This window comes from Papaver somniferum, unplaced genomic scaffold (genome assembly GCF_003573695.1).
Source record: "Papaver somniferum cultivar HN1 unplaced genomic scaffold, ASM357369v1 unplaced-scaffold_107, whole genome shotgun sequence".
NCBI classification, from domain to species: Eukaryota; Viridiplantae; Streptophyta; class Magnoliopsida; order Ranunculales; family Papaveraceae; genus Papaver; species Papaver somniferum.
In genome coordinates, this window is record NW_020619603.1 from 8,605,440 (window position 1) to 8,628,480 (window position 23,041).

The window sequence follows — 23,041 nt, forward strand, 5'->3', positions numbered from 1 at the left end:
CCAAATAGTTGGTGGTGGAGGTAAATAGTTATGCTTGTGGTAGTGGTTGATGGTTGTCTTGCTGCTAGAGATGGAAGGTAGTGGTGGAGTAGGAAGGTGGTAACTTTTATAGATAGCAATAATGATGAATGAAAATCTGGGGTTTCTCGATGATGTCAATAGATGACGAGACTGATATATCCATTCTTAACCTTGATGTTAAATGAGGCATTTGTCTGAGAGGAACCCATTAAGATTTTACATTTGATTTTGAAATTATTGGAAAATTTGGTTACAAGTGACACCCAGTCTTGAGTGCATGTTAAATCTAACTTGTTGAACCAGAAATTATTCAGTACATGCTTTTGAACAAGTCCTTTGTATCGGAAAGGGGCTTGCCTGGTCTAGCTGAGTTTCAAGTTGTGGTAATCCCACAAGTCCATAAATCTAATTTCATAAGTTGTAGGTGAATGCTGATTCCAGGTTGAAATTTAGCGCAAGATTTTTTTTTTCACCCCCCTGCGTCCGTCCCTGGTTGTGATCAAACAAATGGTTGGTAAATTTGGGACCATGGACGGACCATGGTTGGTAAATTCGTTTGCCGACTTATTTTTTTCAATTAATTCCAACATTCACATTAGTCTTTGTGGCTGACCTGGGTTTGAGCCTCAGTTAGTCCCATATAGGTTGCCACTGCTTGGGAGCTTCTAGGTACCATATGGCAATAAGTACCACGGTATTATATGTCGTTGTTGAATTAGCTATTTTTTGGTGGATGTATGGAAAATTTGAATTCTGAATCAGCTATATTGTTGTGGTTGATCTTTCTTTCATGTCCTTAGCAAAGATAGGACAGAATCAGTTAACTTAAATTTTGGATTTGGCTTTGGTAGAAATGAAGGTTTCTTTTCTTTTATATGGTATTAGATTTCTGTCATCAATAAAGCAAACTGGTTCATATTGGTACCATCATTGTGTCGGAAGATGACTATAGTGATATTTTGGAGTTCGTTAGGCTCCTTGAACTATTACACAGTACATGGAGTTTGGAGTATCTTCCTACATATGTTTCGTTCAGCAATTATGATATGTTTCATTCAGCTGTATGAGACATTCCTTCGTGGAAAGTAAGGGATTATTATATTAGTTTACATTTTCTGAGCCTTTCAATTACTATTAAATTTATAGTTTTGATAATCATATGAATGAATGCAATATGTGGTTTCTCAATGATGTCAATAAATGACGAGACTGATATATCCATTCTTAACCTTGATGTTAAATGAGGCATTTGTCTGAGAGGAACTCATTAAGATTTTAAATTTGATTTGAAATTACTATGAAACATGAATTGGAATAGTGGTCGTGTTGGATATATTGTAAATTTAATTTCTGTATCTAGGTTGTTGTGGTTGATTTTATTGTTGGTAGTTAAGTCATTTTCACAGCGATTGTGGTTCCTTGTACCATTCTTGTGTCCGAAAATGACTATAGTGAAAGAGTTCTTGTATGCTATTTAACCAAGAAAGACCAATTTGCTTTCTTGTCCTCAGCAAAGATAAGATATAATCAATTTAAATTTTTGAATGCGACATTGATAGAACTCTGTTGCCTTTCTGCAGTATTATCTGCCAATGTTGGTGTGTTGGTTTGTTGCTTTTCTGGAAAATGTATGTTAATTTGTACTGTTTTCATATAATTCTCATAGCTATTTCAAGTAAGAGTGGCTGTTGTTTTCTTGTCCTAAGAGCTACTCGTAAGCATTCCGCCGCTTTGAGAGTGAAGTATGTGGCCCTTGGTGTAGGTGAGATCCCACTGCGCCGGTTCCTTTGAAAACTTCACCATGGGCTAAAACCCTTCATTTTGAAAGAGGTAGAGTGTCAAAGCACTCCACCCTAATAGGAGTTGCTCTTGGATGGGAGATGATCAGTTTACCAAATAAATTGTAAAAATGAACTTTGTAACATCTTGTGCAATATTAAAATCATGCTCTGGTTCATTGGTACTTAATTGGATGTGGTGAGTGTCAAATTTATGTGGTTTTGGTACTTCATTGGACATTTCCCTTAAATTATTTCTTGTTTGATTGTTTGAGAATGAACTCTATGGTGTTTATGGAGAATCTGGTAGATTTATAATTCATGTACGACTAGTGTCATGTGTTTTTTGGCCCTTTTGGATTTCTGCGATGCGGTATACCAGTCTAGTATCGTTTTAAATACAATCAAAAGTACCTGTTTTTTTGTTGTGTTTATTATGGTAGGTTTGTATAAATTATATTGAATTTATCTGTAAGATTTCAAAATAAATATTGCAAAGCTAATGCAAAACTGCGGCACTTATGACTGCTTAACTTGTCATTGGTCACAAGTTAACAAGACAGGTTAAAATTACCTTTGAGATTTATACAAATATGTTGAGATTTGTACATTATTGCTAACTTGTGTGTAACTGAACTCAATGCGCTGGTTTGTTTTTTTGTGCTAAATGTATGTTGTTTCATTACTCATTCCGTTTGAATATTTCTAGTCGGTGTTTAGGAAACAACTTTGTGGTGTTTATAAAGATGTTCGGCAGACTTATGTAGCGGCAGATGAGTTGATCAGTTCTTTTGGATATCTGTCATCAATAAAGCAAACTGGTTGATACTGTTACCAGCTTTGTGTCGGAAGATGACTACAGTAATATTTCGGAGTTCGTTAGGCTCCTTGGACTATTACACGGTCCATGGAGTTTGGAGTATCTTCCTACATGCATTTCCTTTTGAATATTTCTGGTGTTTATAAAGAATTTTGGCGGACTTACTATTTTGTGAATTACTGGTGGCAGATGCGTTGATCAGTTCTTTATATCTGTCATTGATAAAGCAAATTGGTTCATATTGTTACCAGCGTTGTGTCCGAAGATGTCTACAATGATATTTTGGAGTTCGTTAGGCTTCATGAAATATTACGCGGTTCATGGAGTTTGAAGTATCTTCCTACATACATTTCCTTTTGAATATTCCAAGTGGTTGTTTGAGAAAGAACTCTGTGGTGTCTTTAAAGAATTTGGAAGATTTATAAATTGGTTTTTGAACTTTTGAAGTTAGTGAATGGTTGGTTGTATAACTGGTACCGGACTTTGGTACCCAACCTAGCATTAACCTCAAAAATTCAAACTCTAAATCGAGCTAAACTTTCAGGGTACCTAAAAATGTTGAACCTCAAAGTGAAATGCCTTTGTGAAGAAGAGACCAGAATCAAGGTATTTTGCCCTAGAATCTGGTTACCGAAAAGCCACTTTATGTGAGGTTACTCTAAGATACTATCGACTACTAATTTTCCACCCGTGTTAAGAGTTTATTCTTAGTTGACTGTATGATTCCTGTTAACCTATCTTAGTTTCACAGTAGTACTCTCTGTTTGCTTAGAAAACCATTAATTTGGATCCTCTATGGATTTCATTTGAACGAAAAAAGATGGCAGTATTCTTTTCTGCAGATTTCAAAGATGATATCGTGTGGTTGGGTTCTCCATTGGACGTCATTGACCATTCTCTGTGGTGCAGTCTGCTATCTCGAAGATGTGGAAAACTCACAGTGAGGTAGAAGTTACCATATACATAGAAACTGCTTTCATTTTTTATTTTAAAGATTGTATAGAATGTAGATCAGCTCTTGAGCAGGGTGTAACTTTTACTGCCTATAAGAATGTTCATTCTTACACCTTCCATTGATAGAACAGTCGGTTGCCAATTGAATGTTCAACATCTTGTTTTTTATCTTCACTATATATCTTAGTGTTTCTCTAAATCTTTTTTCCAGAAATTTTGCATGAATTATTTTTTTTGAAAGTAGTTATTCACTTATTCGATATACATACTTTGTGGTGATGGTAATGTTTCTAATCCCAGCTCTATGAGACATTCCTTTGTGAATGAATTATGAGGTTTCTCAATGATGTCAAAATGAGGCAATTATCTTACTTTTTGGTACTTCAGTGATTTTCACGGCGATTGTGGTTACTCGTTGTGCTTTCATGTTCTCAGCAAAGATAGGGTATAGGCAGTTTACTTTAATTTTGGATGCGACTTTGATAGAATTGAGCTTTGGTGCATGCTGTGCAGTAGAATGCTTGGTGTGTAATGGTTTGTTAGGTTGCACCAAATATATGCTATGAATTCCTAGCATTTTCATATAATGTTCACACCGGCCATGGTTCCTCGGACCCTTCTCTTCTGCAAAGATGTCTACAGTTAAAGAACTCTTATGTGCTAATATTTTTAAGTAAGAGCGGCTGTTGTTAATTTGACCCAACTCCTCAGAGCAACTCTTATGGGCTGGAATTTTTTTAGCATTCCACCAGTTTCAAAGTGAGCCCATGGTCTAGGTGAGATCCCACTGTAGAGAGCCATCAAAAAACTCAACCATTGGCCATGCTCCATCTCCAATGGTTATTGCAGAGAAATAAACGTCTGGATTGCAGGGTGCATACAGCTGGTGATATGGCTGGGAAACCAAGAGCAACATTTGAAGAAAGCTGCAGCAGCCTCATCAGGGCAATCAATATGGAACTTAAATAATTTGAGAGTAAGCAGCACCCACCAAACCGGACGAGATACTTGTTGGTTTACTGAATCCCAGATGCAACTTGTAACTCCGCTCACACAGTTCAAATGTTGGATAATCAACCTGTAACTCAAAACTCGTCCACCACCTAGTTACATTTTTGATTGTCTGGATCCTCCACCACCTAGTTACATTTTTGATTGGAACGATTTTTTGGGACCATGGTTTTTTTGGGACCATGGTTTTTATTTTGGGTAAAAACATTAAAAGTAAATCTAGGTCACCCCTTATCTAGATATTTATATTAATACCTAAATTATCCTCTTGATTAATTTTGGGTGATGATTAGTTAGTGTTAATAATAACTAGTGTAATGATTAGTGAGATGATTAAGTTAAAGATAATTAGTGAGATTAAAAAATCAGATGGTTTTTTTTTTTAAAGAAGTAGGATTATTGAGAGGGTAAAGTTAGAGAAGATGAAGAAGGAAAACATGAAAAACGATGGATTTTACCAACCACAACCGGAGGAAGGGTATTTGGGTACCCAGGTATGCTTCAAACTTAGATAATGTTGGTTGAATTGCTCCAAACTTTCAAAAAAAAAATGAAACTTTTTATGTAGATTTGGGCCAGTTCGGTTACCATATGTCAAGAACATGTAACCGAACACACCTGAAAGTGTAGTTCGGTTACGTTTTCCAAACACGCAGGTTACCAAACTCGCTCGTTAATGGAGGTTTTGGTCGTACAGTGTAATGTTCGGTTACCTAGGATAAAATGGTAGGTAACCGAACGTTGAACTTAACAATTTATTTGGGTACATTTTGTGTGTTTGGTTAGTTTGCAAACTTCAATGCAACCAAGTTCCCAACCGAACTGCAGGTTAAAAGTAACCTAGTGTTAGAAGTTCGGTTGGTTCGCAAACTTCAACATATTTTGCGAATCAACCGAACTGGGCTTATATATATGCATATATGCAATTAGGCAAAGGTTCGGTTACTACGAAATTTATTTCTTGGCGAATTAGGTAGAGTTCGGTTACGAAGTTTCAAAGGTAGAGTTCGGTTACAAAGAAAACTTAACATTTTTGCGAACGAACCGAACTTGTGGACTTCTCATTATTTTCGTAAACTAAAGTTCGGTGATATCCTTATTTTGCGAAGGAACCAAACTTATGGACTTGTGTTGTTTTAATACAAGGAGTTCGGTTAAAAGTATTTTTTTGCGAATCAACCGAACTCTGGGTTCGGTTAAGAAAAAATTAATTCGTGATAACCGAACTTTTGTCTGAAAAAAAACCTCCATTAAACCTCTCTGCAACTTCCATTTTCAACTCATTTTAATGATTACTTCTCGTTTATTCAACCAAAAACGAATGACAAGTAATGAGTTTGTGAGAATATCTTTGTTAATATTTTAAATTAAGCTATATATATATAGTGGTGGTGGTGGTAATCGGAGGTGGTGGTGGTTGGTGGTGGTGATAATCGGAGGTGGTGGTGGTAATCGGCGGTGGTGGGCGGTGGTGGTGGTAATCGGTGGTTGGTGGTGGTGATAATCGGAAGTGGTGGTGGTGGTAATCGGCGATGGTGGGAGGAGGTGGTGGTTATATATATATATATATATATGTGGATATTGGGTTGGTTTTAAATTAAATTAGATTAAGGGTAGGTTAGTCATTTCAATGCTTTAGGACACTCCTTATAACTATAGGGAAGGTGGCCTAATAAAAACCATGGTCCCCTCAAAAAAACCATGATCCCTAGAAAATAGTTCTTTGATTGTCTGGATCAAAATTGGATGCTAGGCAATACCAATATTGAAAGGCTGCATCCTTCCACCTTGGGCTAAACTTCAAGCTGATTGGTATTTTTCCATGCCATTGGCCCATGGTAACAATGTCGATCTCCAGTGGATTTGCAACTACCAAGATAAGTTTGAACTTTAGTCTCGGACTTAGAGTTACAAACAAACAATGACTCAGTCCAAAGCTAACACTAGTCTGCAAATTGCACTAGCAGCTCAGTGACATCTGAACTTTTGGTCCCCGTGATATCTAATACACAGAACAAACTGCTTCGGTTTCTAGAAAACAATCTGATTCTAGAGAAAACACTTCTCTTGCCATCAACCGAGCAAACCATTCAAAAGCCAATTTTGAATCTTCTTGCATTAACTCAAATTCTCTGGTGCAGCTGTCCAAGCTAGATTTGGGACCTTCAGTGCCTCTAATGCATAAGAAGCAGCAGCTCTAACCTTGCTAGAAGCAGCATAATAGTCAAAAAGCACAAACATAAAGACGTTCCGGGTAGAAGGGGATTTCTAGAGAATAAATCTTTTTGTTCAGAAGAAGGGGAGCAGTATAGTCTATGAAGCAATGATTCTTTATTCAAACTACAGATCTTTGTTCAAATTACAGATCTTTTGGCAAAAGACGCAAAGAAAAGAGAAACTCAAAAACAACAAAGGGTCAGAATGCCAAGTTTTATTTCATCAGCTTTTCTTTTAGATAGTCAGCTTTCATTTCAGAATGTAATTTCGTTATCGGTTCTTGGGGTTCGCAAAAAGGAGATGAATTAGTGATATAAGCTCATATTGGCCTACGAAGTAAAGGAGGAGATACAATAGCATCTTCGCAAAAAATAACTCCAGAAAATCATTTCAGATAACTGGTAAGAAATTAAGAAAAAAAAATATTTTTATTCATACTTAGCATTTACGTACAATATATATTTTAATCATGAACCTAAAATGCATTGCTCATCAGTAAATGAGAGTTCCATGTTTCTAAGATTGTATAAAATCCTTTTATTTGCTTGTTGCATAGCTCCTAAATAAACAGCATGCAAATAATCACCTTCCTCGTCGTCATCCAAGACAATGATACCAAAACATAAGACGTTGATATCTACGAAATAGACAAAATTACCAGACCATTGGTTAATAACAAAATCCGCTCCCTGAAAATGAAATGTCATCGTTGGAAGCTCATTGGAATCGAAATTGTCTGGTATAGGAAAACAAAGTTTGAAACCAGGTTCAGGATCAGCAGGACGAATACCAAGTTCTTCAAAATGTTCTAACACCACTTCCTCAACTCTTTCATAATGACGCCTGATCATCAAGGTAAATGGAGTCCCTGAATCTATGATAGTCCCACCAGTTCCATCCTCCCCAATCTCGAAAACGCTTTTCTCAAACCATAAGCGTCTGTTACCTACACTAATATCCTCCAGAATCAAGTGGTAAGGCGTCCCGAACTCTGGGTCTTGAATTATTGGAGTTGTAAGTACTTCAGGTCCTTCTCCAATTATTGCGTCCGAACCAAATCTTAAATATGTGTGTGAAACATCAGCACCCACAAGATCGTACGACTGCAAACAGTATTCAAATTGTTTTTCAATATCTAACTGACGTACCAAAGAAAAATTAGAGGATCCTTGTCCTAAACCAAGAATTCCTGCTATAGGAGCAGTTCCAGGTGCAGGTATCGGCGGAGGGAAGTCATCATCACCATCATGAATCTCAGGAACACGCAAAAATGATCCGAAATTCCTTTGATTAATACCGCAACCCATGATTCTATCTTCGACACTTTCACGGGCATGCTCCCCGATAATTGAGTTCATAGTGAATCTTTCATAAGCAAGATGACCAAATGTTTCTTGTCCGGACGCGTATTCTACTTTGTACGTACAGAACCCGTCCTCGCAATGTTCTTCGTCACACTCATCAACATCAAGATCTTGACAAGGGATGCGGCTATATGTACTCGAACCTTCCTGATCATAAAATGGCGGATCTTGATAGAAATAATTATCGCCACCGTGACATTGTGTCCACATAAGATCACTACCAGTATCGATAATTAAATAGTAATTCTGAAAAGGTTGTTGTCCATCATTGGAAATACCTAAACCTACTTCACCAATGTAAAATTCGTTGTCATCCACGTATTGTACTGGTACAATATCGGGATTCATGGAGCTGCTTTTATTATAAGCAGCAGCTCTTGCTGATCCAAGGTGACGCACTCGAGCTTTGGATTGTTTGACGAGTCCTTGAAACCTTTCTCCTTGTGTTAAATTAGCATACCTTGGATGTAGAGGTGATTCTTTAGAGTTGCTGCGAATCATCTTCATACTAAACCCTTTTGGTTTAGCTGCAATGGCCAAGTTTAGTAGAAATGAAATATAAACAATTGTTGATACCAAATTGATGGAGGAAGAAACAACATTTTTTCGACTCATTTCTTTTTTTTTTTTTTTGACTGAACAGAAAATCTGAGCAATTTTGAGTTGGGAATGAAAATGAATTCATGAATTTATAATAAGTTTGTACCTTTAAATGAATATCTTCTTTTACATGAAAACAGATCTTTCCATTTATTAGTAATAAATTTCCTTTCCATACTAGGAAATAAATTAATATCTAGATTTATGTTTGAAAACAGTAGTAAATTTGGATTATTTGGTGTTCGATACTTATATTTTGTCCGGTGTTAGTGTTTAGTTTAATTTTTGTCCAACCTAGGGGTTGGTATTTGAGAATAACGTTGAGCGTTGTTGACTAGGTTAAGTTTTGACTTATGTTTAGAAATAAAAATTATTATAAAAATTTATATAAATGAATTTATTATACGAGTTTATTATAATACCCTTTACTTTTCTAACATTTACATAACTCCGTACTTTTTTTTCTTCCCCTCCACATTCAAATGAATATTTCAAACTCCATTGAGAAAGAACAAATGTACTAAATCCATTACACGATCAACAAAGTAAATTTAAAATTCATCTATTAATAAATCAAGTTCGTCCATCGATCATAAAATTATACAAAACCCTAGATTATGATTTTGATTTTAAGGGGAACTTTCCGATTTACCAGATGTTCCCCCTGGGTTAAGACTTTTCCAGATTCGATTTCAATTCCATTACTACTATGCATTAACGTCATCTGGGTTTGAATCTAAATACTTCATAGGAGTTTCCTTCAGGAACAACAATGAAGGTTTTTTGAAGATGGATCTAAAAAAGCAGCAGCAGTAATGGCTATGCAAGTGGTTTTGAGAAAAGTAAGAGTTTTCTCAAATCATCAGGACCGTCGATACGTTGGTTTATTAGAGAGTCATTGGATCCTAAGCCAAAACAAGGGTGTATTTGTAACTCAATATATATTATTTTATAAAATTAATTAATACCTGGTCAAAGATGGTCAACATGAAGTCTAGGTATCAAATACTAAGTTCGACAAATGTTAGACCAGACACTAAAATTGGATAAATTACAAGTATCAAATGTCAAATACCCAATAATTTTCCTTTCTATATTAGGAAATAATTGTTGTTTACGTTGAAATAACTAAATTTTACCTCATTTGCAAATAATCTCCTAGATCTAGAGGGTACTATAATACACTTGAATCTAGAAGACTCGATGGACATCCTTCAAGAGGTTCAAGTGGGATTTATTATTTTTTTAATTTTCTCTCGGCTTTCCTGAATTTCCTCTGCGTACTGAATTGTGTTTAGATGTTGAATTAGAACTTATAATTATGAAATTTATTGAGTTTTTAAAAATTTATTTCTATTTGTTCCCTTCATCAAAGGTAATTAATTAAACTGAACAAGTACATACATTTTGACACAAACTTTTTTTTTTGTTTTTCATAAAAAACAAAGAATTTTTTTACTGTGAATCAAAACTAACATTGTTAACATTTTTAAATTTTTTATTATATTGTCTGCTATAAAGATTGTTTTCCCACGCTACTTTCACTGACTCCCTTAATTGCCAGTTGTGCATATCCATATAAAAAACATATGAATTGTAATTCTAGCTCTTTTGCTCATTGCATGGACTGAAATAGACCCATGCTTCCGCTGCAAATTCAACATTTACAAGTCCATTTCGATAGAAGCAAATTGCTTTATGTAAACTCTTCTGTAGAATTGTGACATTTTTTTTTTGATATTTGATATCGCCAGTATGAATCAAACTTATCTCTGATATCATGTTAAACTTATCTTTGATATTTGATGATACTCTGATTGAACTTCGGATATATACGAGCATAGTATTTAGAGTTACTCGTATAGATCTCATAGTAATAGGACAGTTGAAGCAAGACTCTGTGAACATGGCTTGCTCAAATTTATATATGAACTAGGGTTGCCTATTTATTGCAAAAAATTTCCGACCCGACTCTTCCTTGAATTATCTAGATATTGCTTTACTTAACAAGTAGGTCTATGACCTATTGACCACTCTAGATGAAGCAGTGGATTGTGGATTTTGAGGTACGCATGACATGTCATCAAAAGTGGTGAGAACTCTATAACCTTCTTGTAATCATGAAGTTTACTTTATTTGCAAGAATGATGAATCATTGGTATCTGTGAGCGTTAAGTGGTTTCCCAGCGAGGAGTGTCTGTGTTTCCCCATAGCTCTTATCTAAGTTGAGTAGGGAAGCTTCTTTCCCGTTTTAATACTATTTTAGTAAGGGGGTTTCTTCCCCGTTTCTGTATTACTTAGTATGGAGTCTTCTTCCCCATTTTGATATTATATACAATATTATTGTAGTAGGTCGAACACTTCTTCATTTGCAGTATTATTTAGTAGGGAAACTTCTTCCACAGTTCACTAGTATATATACTATTTTATTTTGGGGAAATCACTCGTGTGCATATTATGCTTGATTTAAAATCTTCGGGACTTATGATGGTAGTTTCCTGAATCCTGGTTTTTATGGGCACTCTTTGTGGATGGTGCTATTATTAGAGTTTGGAATTATTCTGACATCGTCTTCTCCAATGAGTTTGGCGAGGTCTAAGTGACATGTTTTTGGTTATTCTAGTTTCACTTTTAATGATCATCCGATGATGTTCTATCACTAATAAATATGTTAGTGATTATTTAAAAGTTATGTGTTTCCATTGCGAACCCTTTTGGGATGATGTGCTCACTCATTTCCACTTCGGTTTCAGTTTCATAGGATATGATGTTTCGTGAAGACGCTCGTTCTCGTATTTAAAGCTTGTTCGAACTAAATATATTGTATATGTTTTATCCATGTATACTTTCGTTATCTGTAACCTCACACATTGATGTATTTATATCACTTGAGAGACTTTAATTTAATTAGTATACAAGAGTTGGGATCGTATTTAATTTACCTTATGTAGATATAATTCTTAAGATCGATATTTGTATCTGATGCTTCAATTAGGTTATAATCCTATTAGCCAAGAAGGTTTAGTATTTGGGGCGTCACACTTCTTCTCTCTAATTTTTTTCTTCAGCTGACCTTTGACCGAATGACACTACCGTCCATGATCGAACATCGACGCATGATCCCTCATCACACCTGTCGGCTTGTCTCTCCTGTTATGTCACATTTATACTCCTCCAATTCTTCTCTCTTCTGCGTGACCAAGGGTTGGTCACTCGGCCCGCTTCATTCTTTGTTTAAGTAAACTTGGAACACTACGATGTCGATCTACTTGATACTTTCAGGCTCACCATTATGCGGAAACTCATTCCATCTCATTATTCCCTTTCTTCTTTCATTTTAGACATGGGATGTCTTATGCGGCCACACTTCTATTCTCTCTCTCATTCCGTCATGGATATGGCATGTTCATGCGGTCACGTTTCTGTTATCTCTCTCCTCTTGTCGTAGACATGGGATGTTTATGCGGTCATACTTCTCTTTTCTCCATCCTTCCGTCCTGGACATCAGATCCATGCGGTCACGATCGATTCTCTTCCCTCTATCCTTCCGTTGCGGACATGGTATGTCCACGCGGTCACACTTCTCTTCTCTCTCCCTCTCCTTCCATCGTGGAGATGAGATGTCCATGTGGTCATTCTTCTCTTTTGTTTCTCCTTCCATCATGGACATGGTGTTAAAGTACTGCTCGGTGTAACCCGAAAAATATTGGTGGGTCAAGGTTGATTGTCATATTTGAGCATCAAAACTCATAAGTCACTTGATTAGATTACTAAAGTCAACTTCGTTAGGTTAGACTAGAAAGTATAGAAATATTGAGACATACGAGTAATACTCTGAATACTTGAAGAATCCGAAGACATATCTACATCAACGAAGTCATCATCCTTCCACTTGTGGTTAGTAAATACATGGCTTGACTTGTTTCCATTTCTATATCTTTTCTCCAAGTTGTTTAAATTGAAAACATGACATGCGAAGTTATATACATGAAACTCTAGTATTAGATACTTTATCATATTATTAAGATCAAAGTGTCAAGGAAGAATATATCAATAGTTGCGAGAGATTTATATTGGTATATTATATTACGAAGTATAATCCTTATCTTTTGAAATTCGTAACTGCGATATCAACATAATCTTTGTAATTTGTTACTAGATTGTGTAGTGAAATTAGGGTTGATTTCATGCATAGAAAAATATGTTTAATTACATGAGTTTAAGGAAGTAGACGTACAAATTTGTTTTGGAGTTGAAAGAAGTCAATATGATTGAAGATCCGGTTTCCATTAAAGATGTAAGCTTGGTCCGATCTTAACCTACACATGGAATCAAGGTATAACTGATCCTAATGTATTTTGGGAGTCAAGGTAGAACCGGTCACTACCTACATTAGGGAATCATGGTAAAACCGATCCAAATAGATAACATGATTTCTCTAGTCACGTACACTTTAGGGTTTTTGTGATTTTGAAATTTGGCTTTGCAAAATAGGAAAATTTGATACGTCTACATTATGAGTAATTTGAACATGTGATGAAATCTAATATTTTATTCTTTCAAAGATATTCCTTGTTACTCAAGGTGAGATACCAAAATGTTTGAGATTCTTTTTGAGATTTTCGAATGTATATATTTTTGTTTTATCATCAAGCAAAACATATTTATGGAAGACATATTAGTTAAATGCTATATAAAATTGAGTAGTCCATGAGAGATTTCAATTATATAGTTGGATATTGGTTGGAATTAGACAAAACCGAATATAGATGCTTATTTCATATCTAAGAGCATATTTTCGGTTATGGAAATTCCCTGTTGTCCAAACTAACTTTGTTTATAAATATTAAAGTTTGTTTTTCTTAGAAACATATCATGAGGTAGGAGATTCGTTTTGTAGTCACTGTTGTAGCCTACTAATAGTATTACTTGTAATACTACCTTGGAGTGGAGATGACCTAATTAGGAGAAATATCTTACATCCTTTAGTTTAAAGACTTCTTTGGGATCAAGAAGCGTCTCGATAGTACCGTTGATGGGACACTAGAATTGCATTGTTATTTAGTTTTTGATTATTGATTTGATTGACTAACGATTGTTAACGCTTGATTGTACCTAATTTGATTATTTTTGAGAGCTTTCTCTTCTGACATAAGGTCACTCAAAATAGAGAAAGAGATTAGCAGTAGTTCAAATATATCTTTGTATTTGAGGTTGATATGCTATTTTATTTACAGTCTCTGTTTATATTATATCACGCAAGGTATCGGACTTATAAATTGATATCGAAAACACTGCGATGTACTTGGTTCCCTCGTAATTTCACATACGATGTTCATGCGGTCACGTTTCCCTTCTTCCGTCGTGGGCATGCCTTGATCATGCGGCCATTTCTTTCCATTCTTTCTTGATACACAGTCCCTTGTCGTCGCCATGATCGCCATGCTTGATCAGACCCTTGCATTATCCATTCTTTCTCATCTTGGTTATCTCGAGGGTCTAATTCTCAGTATACCCTTTTCCAATTTTGGAGTATCCGTAGTTATGATTTATTTCATTGTTCTGTTGTAAACAAAGCTATATATTTTGGACCTCCAATTCAGAAGAAGCATCATAATAGGAAAAATGCACAAACATAAATAATTTCTGGGTAGAATGGGATTTCTAAAGAATAATTGTTTTTATTCAGAATAAGGAGAGCTGTGTACAATGGAGAACATGGAGAAATCAAGTTATAGTCTATGAAGCAATGATTCTTCTTTCCTTTGAGGATATTTTTATTTTTGTTCAAATTGCAGATGTTGTGGTAAAAGAAGCAAGAAAAAGAGAAACTCAGAAACAACAAAGTGTCAGAATGCCACGTTTTGTTTCATTAGCTTTATCTTTGGATAGTCAATTTCATTTCAGAATGTAATTTCGATTTAGGGGTTTACAATATGTTAGGTGCTGCCAATATCTCATATCACAATATGGAGATAAGCGTAACCAACAGTTGGGAAATCCTACATATTGTTGTTTTTAGTCTACTTAACTTTAGAAATAAATAAAAAAACTTCGGAGAAGAAAAATATAATTTCTCTTTACCAGCTTTATAATATGTAACCAAATCAAACTTTCGTACACTGAGCTAAAAGTGTGAGTTATGCTGAAGTAAAAAAGATGACGAATTAGTGATATACTTTTGATGATTTTGTTGATGAATTTCTCCGCCCAAGTTATAGAGTTATTGGATCACGGGTTTTACTCTTATGCACATTTGTCTGCAACTATTTTTAACTCAAGTTGCGGTAATTCAAAATATATTGAGGCGCGTTCAGGGCCTGTTTCCACAAGATTGACAAGCACATTTCGGCCTACGAAAAAAAGAAGCATATATAATAGCATTTTCTCGCATAAAACAACTCCAAAAAATCATATCAGAGAGCCACTAATTAGGGGAAATTATCATTTGGTCCTTTTGTAGGTGGTCCCAAGACTATTTGGTCCAGTGGGAAAAGACGTTTCCTATTTGGTCCATAATTATTTGAAAATATAAAATGGATAAAGATACCTTTTTGTACTATTTTAACATTAATTTCCGTAACTTTTCTATCTCTATAATTATTTAGTTCGTGCTCTCTGTTGAACTATGAACTTCCTACTTATTTTCTTATAGGAGTTCATTCTGTTTGATGAACTATCATGTGTTTGGGAACGCTTTTTATAAATTCGAGTCCATTCTTAAAAATGAACACACAACACAATAATCATTATTATGAACAAAAAATAGAGTTCACTCTTTCGAATGAACAACTAATTGAAACCACTAAATCAAGTATGAAAATAGAGTTCATTCTTTTAAATGAACACCCAGTCAAAGTTCATTATTATGAACAAAAATCAGAGTTCATTCTTTCAAATGAACACCCAATCAAAGTTCATTATTATGAACAAAAATAAGAGTTCATTCGTCAAAATTAACACCTATCAAAAAAAATTTATTCAAACCTAGAAAAAAGTTCATTCTTTAACATGAACACAGAGCAAAAATCCAAAAAAAAAAACCCAGAGTATTTCAAGATCTAAAACAGAGTTCGTTCTTTAAATGAACACACAACAAAAATCAGAGTTCATTTTTTTCTAATGAACACCTAATAAAAAGATCTAAAAAATAGAGCTCATTCTTTAAATCGTCATTATCTTCATCGTTTTCATCATCTTCAACAACAACAATAACAGTAGTAGAGAAGAAGAATACAAAAAATCTCCATTGTTCATCATCATCTTCATCGTCAAAAACTTAGAAAAATGGAAGAAGAATGATTATTTTCATCATCGTCTTCATTGTCATCTTCGTCTTCTTCAACATCTTTATAAGCAAAAAAGATCTGAGCAACAAGATGAAATTGTTTTTTTTTCCTCTGGAGAGGTGGAGAGAGGGGGGAGATGAAAGGTTTGCAACCGGAAAACTAAGACTATTTTACTTAATCATATATATATATGTATACACACTACACCATTTTCTTGGATTAGTAACTCAAATTCGTATAAGCCTTCTAGCCGTTACAAATTCGTAACAGGAAATAGATGTTACAAACTGGTTTTATAGCTGTCACAAATCTTGTCAGATTTCGTAACTGTCCTTAAGCTGTTACGAATTCGTAACTGGATATGGTTCCAGGCGTGCCATCCGTGTGCGTGGGTGGTCACAACTTCATATTTTTCCACCCAAGCAATGTATAACTGCGGATATTTCATCCCTTGGTCACAGTTGCACATGAGCTAGTCAGCTGAGATGGTCACATGAGCTAGTCGAACCGCTTCATCTCTTTTCACTCGACTCGAACCATTCTCTCTTTCCACTTTCCTCAGCTGTGCAGAAGCGAAGTAAAGATTGGATTTCATTTTGAGGGTTTCGATCTGAAGCTGAAGCTGAAGGTGTAAGTGATTTGTGTTTCGATTTGTGTTTGAATATGTTCTTTTATCATCTATTTTCAATTTCTTTATCTCTGCAGAAGCGAATTTAGGGTTTCAGGCTGCAAATGAAGTTTGAGTTTCAGTTTGAGGGTTTCGGTCTAAAGCTGAAGATGTAAGTGTTTAAAGCTTTCGATTTGTATTTCGATTTGAGTTTCAATCTGTTCTTTTCGGTTAGGGTTTCGATTTTTGATTTTATTTGAGATTTTCGATTTATATGTGATTTTCAATTAGGGTTTAGTTCATCTGATGATTTTTGATACTTAGTTAATTCAGACTCTATTGATTCTAATTGAAGATTATGCAGAGTGGGTGGTGGTGGTGGGTTTTCAAGTTATGAATAGGTTTTTTGTGTAATTTTGTACCTTATGAGTAGGTGAAACTATGCAGTGTGGGAATCGCTAGAGCTTCTTGTAGATAAGATTGGAGAGCTGCGGGTATTGCAGAAAGGTTATTGCTGGAGTTTCGGAAAGATTCACAGAGGTTATTACTAGCAGTTGCTCAGAAACCAGACGGAAAGAAGAATTGCAGATCAGGTTTGTGTTGAATTAACTAATGATGGCTTTTTGAATAGGTTGTTATGCGTTCAATTCAGTCTGTTTCGTTTCTTTTCTTTTACATTTTTAGGATTGTGTGTTTTGTTTGGAATTCCGTGAATAGAATGGCGTCACGTCTTCTATTAAGCCGCAACAAGTTACATATTTCATCCCCGGGGTTGAAAATTTCAACTACGAGGAGATATCAAGATTCATTCAAAAAGTTGAGAATAACTTGGTAGGTCGCCTATGCAATTAATGAAATTTAGATGTAACATGGCAGATTGTTCATTTGTTGATTGAATTCTTACATATTTTGTATGAAGTAGGATCCGACATTGCTTGAGTATGCTTGGATGGAGCTTCTTGAGAAGCCAAAGTCTGTCACAATTGAAGAAATGACAGATGTAAAAAATCTACTTAAGATTGTAAGATTGTCTTGGTGCACCTTTGGTGAATTTACACTGAGATCACAGTCTGGAAAGTTACTCATCACATGTTTTGCTATCGAAAGATGAAATTTACTTCAGCGTGGTGGAGGTCAAGGGTTCCCGTTTTGTTTGTGGTCCATGTTCTAGTGAACTGGTACCTCATATAATCGTCTGGTTTTTATCTGTTTTGGTAGTCCAACTGAAGGTCTCAAATGAGTTACATTAAAATTTTGTGCAGGAAAGTAGGTCGAAGAACTTCTACGCAGGAAGGAAGTGAAAGAGGCTGCAGAAAAGGAACTTCAGGAGTTTGCTCAGATACTTAAATCTGCTAACGCTATGCCCAATTCTTCTAAACCTGGCAAAGAGTTTTGGACATTTGAAGAGAAAAGCCGCCAAAAGATTGAGGCTCTTGAGGCTTATGCTATTGATGTGTGCAAAAATGATGATTAGAAGAAAATAGCTGGCACGGTAATTTTTTGACCTCTGCCTGTTCCTCTATTTCAGGTTCGGTTGCTTAAGTTTGTTTTATAACATTGTTGTTGACCTCTGCCTGTTCCTCTATTTCAGGTTCTAGTTGAGAAAATGGGGCTTCTTGAAGGGCTTGATCGCTCGTCGTCGGCTTTTGATGTTTTGTCATGTAAGTGAAATGATATATCTACTTACCGTTAAGAGTATATTCTTCCTTAGTGCTGGAGAGGTAAGTTATATTTCTATATGTTTATAGGTCTTTCTTCGTCATTATGACTTAAAGCAGTTATAGGTTTATAGAAAAACTGAAATGTAAATAACTCAAATGGTAAAAAAAAATTGAGAATAAAGTTTTTATTATACTTGGACTTGAATTTATTCATGAGCTACTCCATCTTACATGGTTTGTGTTGTACTGAAATGATCTGATTAACCTCTATTTTTTTCACTATTAAATCCCTTTACATTTTGAGACTGATTTTTTAATGGTTAACATAATGGTTAGCTGGAATTTGATCCCTTTAATGTTAACTGCATGTCATGGCAGGGGGAAGGTTCATTTTTACTTTGTTTTCTTCCTTTTTGTTTTTGTATTTGAGCTAAGCATATTGGTGGTTTTTCTCATCTGAAGTTTAACTGTAATTTTTTTTGTTAAACTTCGACAATGGTTGGGCGTGAACTGATGCTACTGGGTAAGGTACTAGTTTTACTGTAGTGTCCATCTTATTTTTATTTTGTGGTTTTAGTTATTTTTATTTGAAGTCATTTTCATCCTTCACAACTTAACGAGTAACCTGATGATCAAGATTGGTACATTCAGGTCTTTTAACTGCCAAACCTGACTTGTTTGACTATTCTTCTTAGATAATGAAGTGGAGGAAGCCAGGAGAAGTAAAAGTTGGCGCTGAATACGTTCAGAAGACAGTGGCTGCTCATAGCATTTTCATTGTCAGTGAGTTGTCATTTCCAGATAAACTGCAAAATGAGATTGTGTTCTAATTTAGAGTGACAAATGGTGCATCTTGAGATTATGTTGTTATTGGTTATCCCCTAGCTGTGCGTCGTAGGTGTTTATCTGTTGTAACAACATTATCGTCTAGCTATGTAGAATCTATGTTTCTCTGGGTCCAGTTTTTTTGTTCAATTTTACATCAGCTCATCGTATTGTTCTAACGGTTCGCGAGTTATAACCCTAGAGGTGTCACCATCCTTTCACAAAAAACCCATCAAAACAAAAGTAACACAAAAACCCCATCAAAACAAAATTAATGCAAAAACCCCAAATTTAAATGTTGGTTTCATCAAATTTTATTTTGGTTTCATCAAACCAAAATAAAATTTGATGAAACCAACATTTAAATTTGAGGTTTTTGTATCAATTTTTAAAAATTTGGAGTTTTTGTATCAATTTTGTTTACGATGGAGTTTTAATGGATCCCAACATTTGAGTGGGGTTTTTGTACCACAAGTTTGATCACCTTGGATTTTTATGACTAGTTTTGTTGTTCTAATGAGAAAGTGTTATTTACATGGCAAAAAAGTCCGCAGGCATCTCTTTGTTTGATGTGGAGCTGGTGCAGTTGGCTTTGACCAGGAGGCTGGACAGTGCAAAGGGTTTAGTTGTCCAGTTTGCACATGTTGAAGATGCTAGAGCTACTGACAGTTTGAATGGCAATTAGACACTGTGAGTCCTGTTTCTGTTGCTTTTCTCTTATCTGATATGCCTTGGGAATAAAACTTATGAATTATGTAATAGAATAAAACTTAGGGATTGCCTTTCAAGTTATGAATTGATTCGAATGTGGAAAGAACCAAAGTTATCTAACTCCTTTAAAATCCTAAGCTCCTTAGGCTCCACGTTGAACGGTGACCGTCACCCTCTCACAGAATTGCTCCGTTTCACTTTTCCTCAAAAAAGAGAAAAAAGAGGAATTCCACACAAATTTCCGGCACAAAACATAAAACCCAAAAAAAAACATACAAAACCCTTTTCTGTTTCGGCTCATAAAACCTAAAAAAAAAAGAAAAAGAAAAACAACAAACCCTAGGATATGCTTTCTTCATGGAGATGATGATACAAAGAAAAGAAAAGCAACTAGCCATGGGACAAAGGCTTTATCGTTTACTGAACAAGGTGTTTTATGTGCAGATGAGATCTTCCAGACTTCAAACAACTAATGACATGCTTCCAATCCAGAGAACAATCCTACAATCCAGAAACCATAAACTTGCCAGAAGCTTAAGGCTTTCCATTCTACTTACCAAGCCATTTTATCTCCATCTGAGGACTATCAGGCAATCAACAAACTATACACACAATCATGACCCAGAAAACCCCACAACTGTTAGACGATTTAGGAGACAACAAATTAGTTCTCGCAAACATCAGCTCGAGCATGCTTTAAAACCTAGAATTCCTGCAAAAAAAAACAAACTGCACATAAAACAATGGACCAGAGATGCATGACAAACAAGATAAGGTTGCTGAGAAGAAAAAGAAGTCATGGCAAGCTGAAAGGTTCTAAAAAGAAGAGGACAGGTATAAACCTTACATGATTTAGGCTCATCTGCAGTTTTAGTATTTAATATCCTATGTGTTTACTAACATATGCAGTTTCATGACAGTCTCATTCCAGGACATATCTCAAAGAGCTAGGAAACAAGCAAAAATATTCGCCGGCAATTACATGAATGGTGATCTGTCTTAACTAACTATATTAACATAAATTGATGTTGTCAGTTCTGTATAATTCATTAATTTCAATTGATGATATTTCCGACATTGATTAGGTGGAAAAGAAGGAAACAATAATGAGGAACAGCCTCTCGATTATGAATCAGAGGAAGAATTCCCATATACATATAAGTGTATTCAATTGGGTCTAAACTATACGTTGACCTCAAATAAAACAGTACATACTTACCATCCTTTCTGATTGTCTTTGTTAACCAGTGATGCCATCCCAGAAGCATTATATTGGAGGGCCAACTGCAACATGCCCTCATTGTCAAGCAATGATGTGGGATGAGGAAAGAGTCAATAAAAGCCAAAAGAAACAACCACCAGAATTTGCCATTTGTTGTGGGAAAGGAGCTGTCAAATTACCTCTGCTTAAGGAGGCACCTGAATTTCTGAAAAAACTAATGCAATATGTAGATGGTGGGCCGCAAGCATCAAATTTCAGATTGAACATCAGGGCATATAATTCAATGTTTGCATTTACCTCACAGGGTGCCAAAGTGTCCAAAGAACAGAACAATGGTTCATCGCCATGGGTGTTTACAATGTATGGGCTTAATCATCACTTCATGGGGTCTTTGTTTGCCACTAGATAGTAAGCCACCTGCATTCTTACAGCTGTACATTATAGACACTGAAAATGAAGTCAAAAATATGATGAATGCTATTACCAAGAAGAAAAAAAAAAAAAGAAAAACAGGATGGAAAGTCAGGCGCTAAATCTTCAATGATGGCCGTAGACGAATATGGAAAGAAAAGCACAAGGGAATTGAATGAAAACACTGTTGCTGGCTTAGTTACAATGCTGGACACACACAACTGGCTAAGCAAAAATTCAGAATGTGGAGGGATAGGTACAGACCAGATGAACTAAGCGATGTTGAATTCCGTCTTATTGGTACACGAAAAAGGGATGCGGGGCAATACAATCTTCCAACTACATCGGAAATAGATGGAATTGTAGTTGATGATACCGATTCAAATGGAAAAAGGGACATAGTCATACAGCTAAAAAATGGTTTACTGATAGATATATCCGAGTTGCACCCAAGTTATATGGCATTCCAGTATCCACTATTATTTCCTGATGGTGAAGATGGTTTTCATATTGATATTCCATATGATAAGTAAATTAAAATTGTGTACGACGACGAAATGGACGATGAAATAGGTAATGAAAAAAAGAGAAAAAACATAACTATGAGGGAATACTATGCATTCAGATTACAACAAAGAACAGGTGAAGGTCAAACACTTCTCCGGGGAGGACGACTAATCCAGCAGTATGTGGTTGATGCTTATGCTACAATTGAGCAAAGCAGATTGCAGTGGGTTAAAGGCCATCAAAAAGAAATACGTTGTGACTTATACAACGGTATAAAAGAAGTCGTAAGGGATGGAGACACTAAACCTGGTAGCGCAGGTCGAGTAATCTTACCATCATCTTTCACAGGTGGGACAAGATATATCATTCAGCATTACCAGGATCCAATACCCTAATGCAGAGAGTTGGGTCCCCCTGACTTATTTATTACATTCACATGTAATCCGAATTGACCGGAAATTTGCAGAAGCTATCAAAATGTTCCATGGGCAAAAGCCAAGTGAGAGATCAAACATGATCAGTCGCGTATTTCACATCAAACTGAAACAGTTAATGTCGGACTTGGTTGGAAGCAGGCATTTCAGAGAAGTGCAAGGAGGTATATTTCGAAACTGAACATTTAATTCCCAAATAAGTATATATACATGACGTTAGCTACATATATTTGGAGACATATTAACATTTTGTTTTAAATTACAGCTCTCTATACTGTTGAATTTCAAAAACGAGGTTTACCTCATGCTCATATATTGTTGTGGCTTAAACCTGAGGATAAGCCAAGATCCGCAGCACATATTGATTCAATTATATCTGCAGAGATTCCAAACCCAAATGAAAACAAGGATGCATTTGATGCAGTATGCCAGTATATGCTCCACGGTCCATGCGGACATGCAAAACCTGACTCTACATGTATGCGCGGCAAAAAATGCACAAAAAAATTCTTAAAGAAACATAGCAGCAAACCATATGTTGATGATACGAGATTCGTAATTTATAAGAGACGACAGGCAGATTGGGGACCGGAAAAGGATGGAATCAAG

The 23,041-nt window shown here is 35.6% G+C and overlaps 2 protein-coding genes and 2 non-coding genes across 5 annotated transcripts; 3 read left to right on the top strand and 1 right to left on the bottom strand.

Moving 5' to 3' along the window:
- The first annotated feature begins 144 nt into the window (after positions 1-144).
- LOC113328457 lies at positions 145-224 on the top strand. The gene has a single exon (XR_003349427.1). It is a non-coding gene; the product is annotated as a small nucleolar RNA SNOR75 (small nucleolar RNA).
- Positions 225-1,203: 979 nt separating this feature from the next.
- Positions 1,204-1,283, top strand: LOC113328458. Its single transcript, XR_003349428.1, has one exon. It is a non-coding gene; the product is annotated as a small nucleolar RNA SNOR75 (small nucleolar RNA).
- Positions 1,284-7,268: 5,985 nt separating this feature from the next.
- On the bottom strand, positions 7,269-8,780 carry LOC113328002 (aspartic proteinase nepenthesin-1-like). The gene has a single exon (XM_026575102.1). The coding sequence runs from the start codon at positions 8,778-8,780 to the stop codon at positions 7,269-7,271; it is 1,512 nt and encodes a 503-aa protein (XP_026430887.1).
- Positions 8,781-16,570: 7,790 nt separating this feature from the next.
- On the top strand, positions 16,571-22,763 carry LOC113327706. 2 transcript variants are annotated; one of them, XR_003349152.1, is made up of 10 exons: positions 16,571-16,684; positions 16,760-16,833; positions 17,109-17,254; positions 17,924-18,153; positions 18,253-18,850; positions 19,018-19,105; positions 19,695-19,837; positions 20,303-20,692; positions 20,779-22,596; positions 22,698-22,763. XR_003349152.1 is itself a non-coding variant. In XM_026574848.1 (7 exons), the coding sequence occupies exons 4-7, from the start codon at positions 20,602-20,604 to the stop codon at positions 21,487-21,489; spliced, it is 615 nt and encodes a 204-aa protein (XP_026430633.1). In that variant the 5' UTR covers positions 18,833-18,845; positions 19,027-19,105; positions 19,695-19,837; positions 20,303-20,601; the 3' UTR covers positions 21,490-21,632. The 2 variants fall into 2 exon arrangements, 1 of the variants encoding a protein (XP_026430633.1); XM_026574848.1 differs by lacking the exons at positions 16,571-16,684; positions 16,760-16,833; positions 17,109-17,254; positions 17,924-18,153; positions 22,698-22,763 and having other exon boundaries at positions 18,833-18,845; positions 19,027-19,105; positions 20,779-20,847; positions 20,944-21,015; positions 21,107-21,632.
- Positions 22,764-23,041: the final 278 nt, after the last annotated feature.

Coding starts and splice junctions, on each gene's coding strand:
- LOC113328002 (XM_026575102.1), bottom strand. CDS start 8,780: ATGAGTCGAAAAAATGTTGTTTCTTCCTCCATCAATTTGGTATCAACA.
- LOC113327706 (XM_026574848.1), top strand. CDS start 20,602: ATGGACCAGAGATGCATGACAAACAAGATAAGGTTGCTGAGAAGAAAA. Junction 20,693..20,778: donor TTCTAAAAAGAAGAGGACAG/GTATAAACCTTA, acceptor GTTTCATGACAG/TCTCATTCCAGGACATATCT. Junction 21,016..21,106: donor GGAAGAATTCCCATATACAT/ATAAGTGTATTC, acceptor TTTGTTAACCAG/TGATGCCATCCCAGAAGCAT.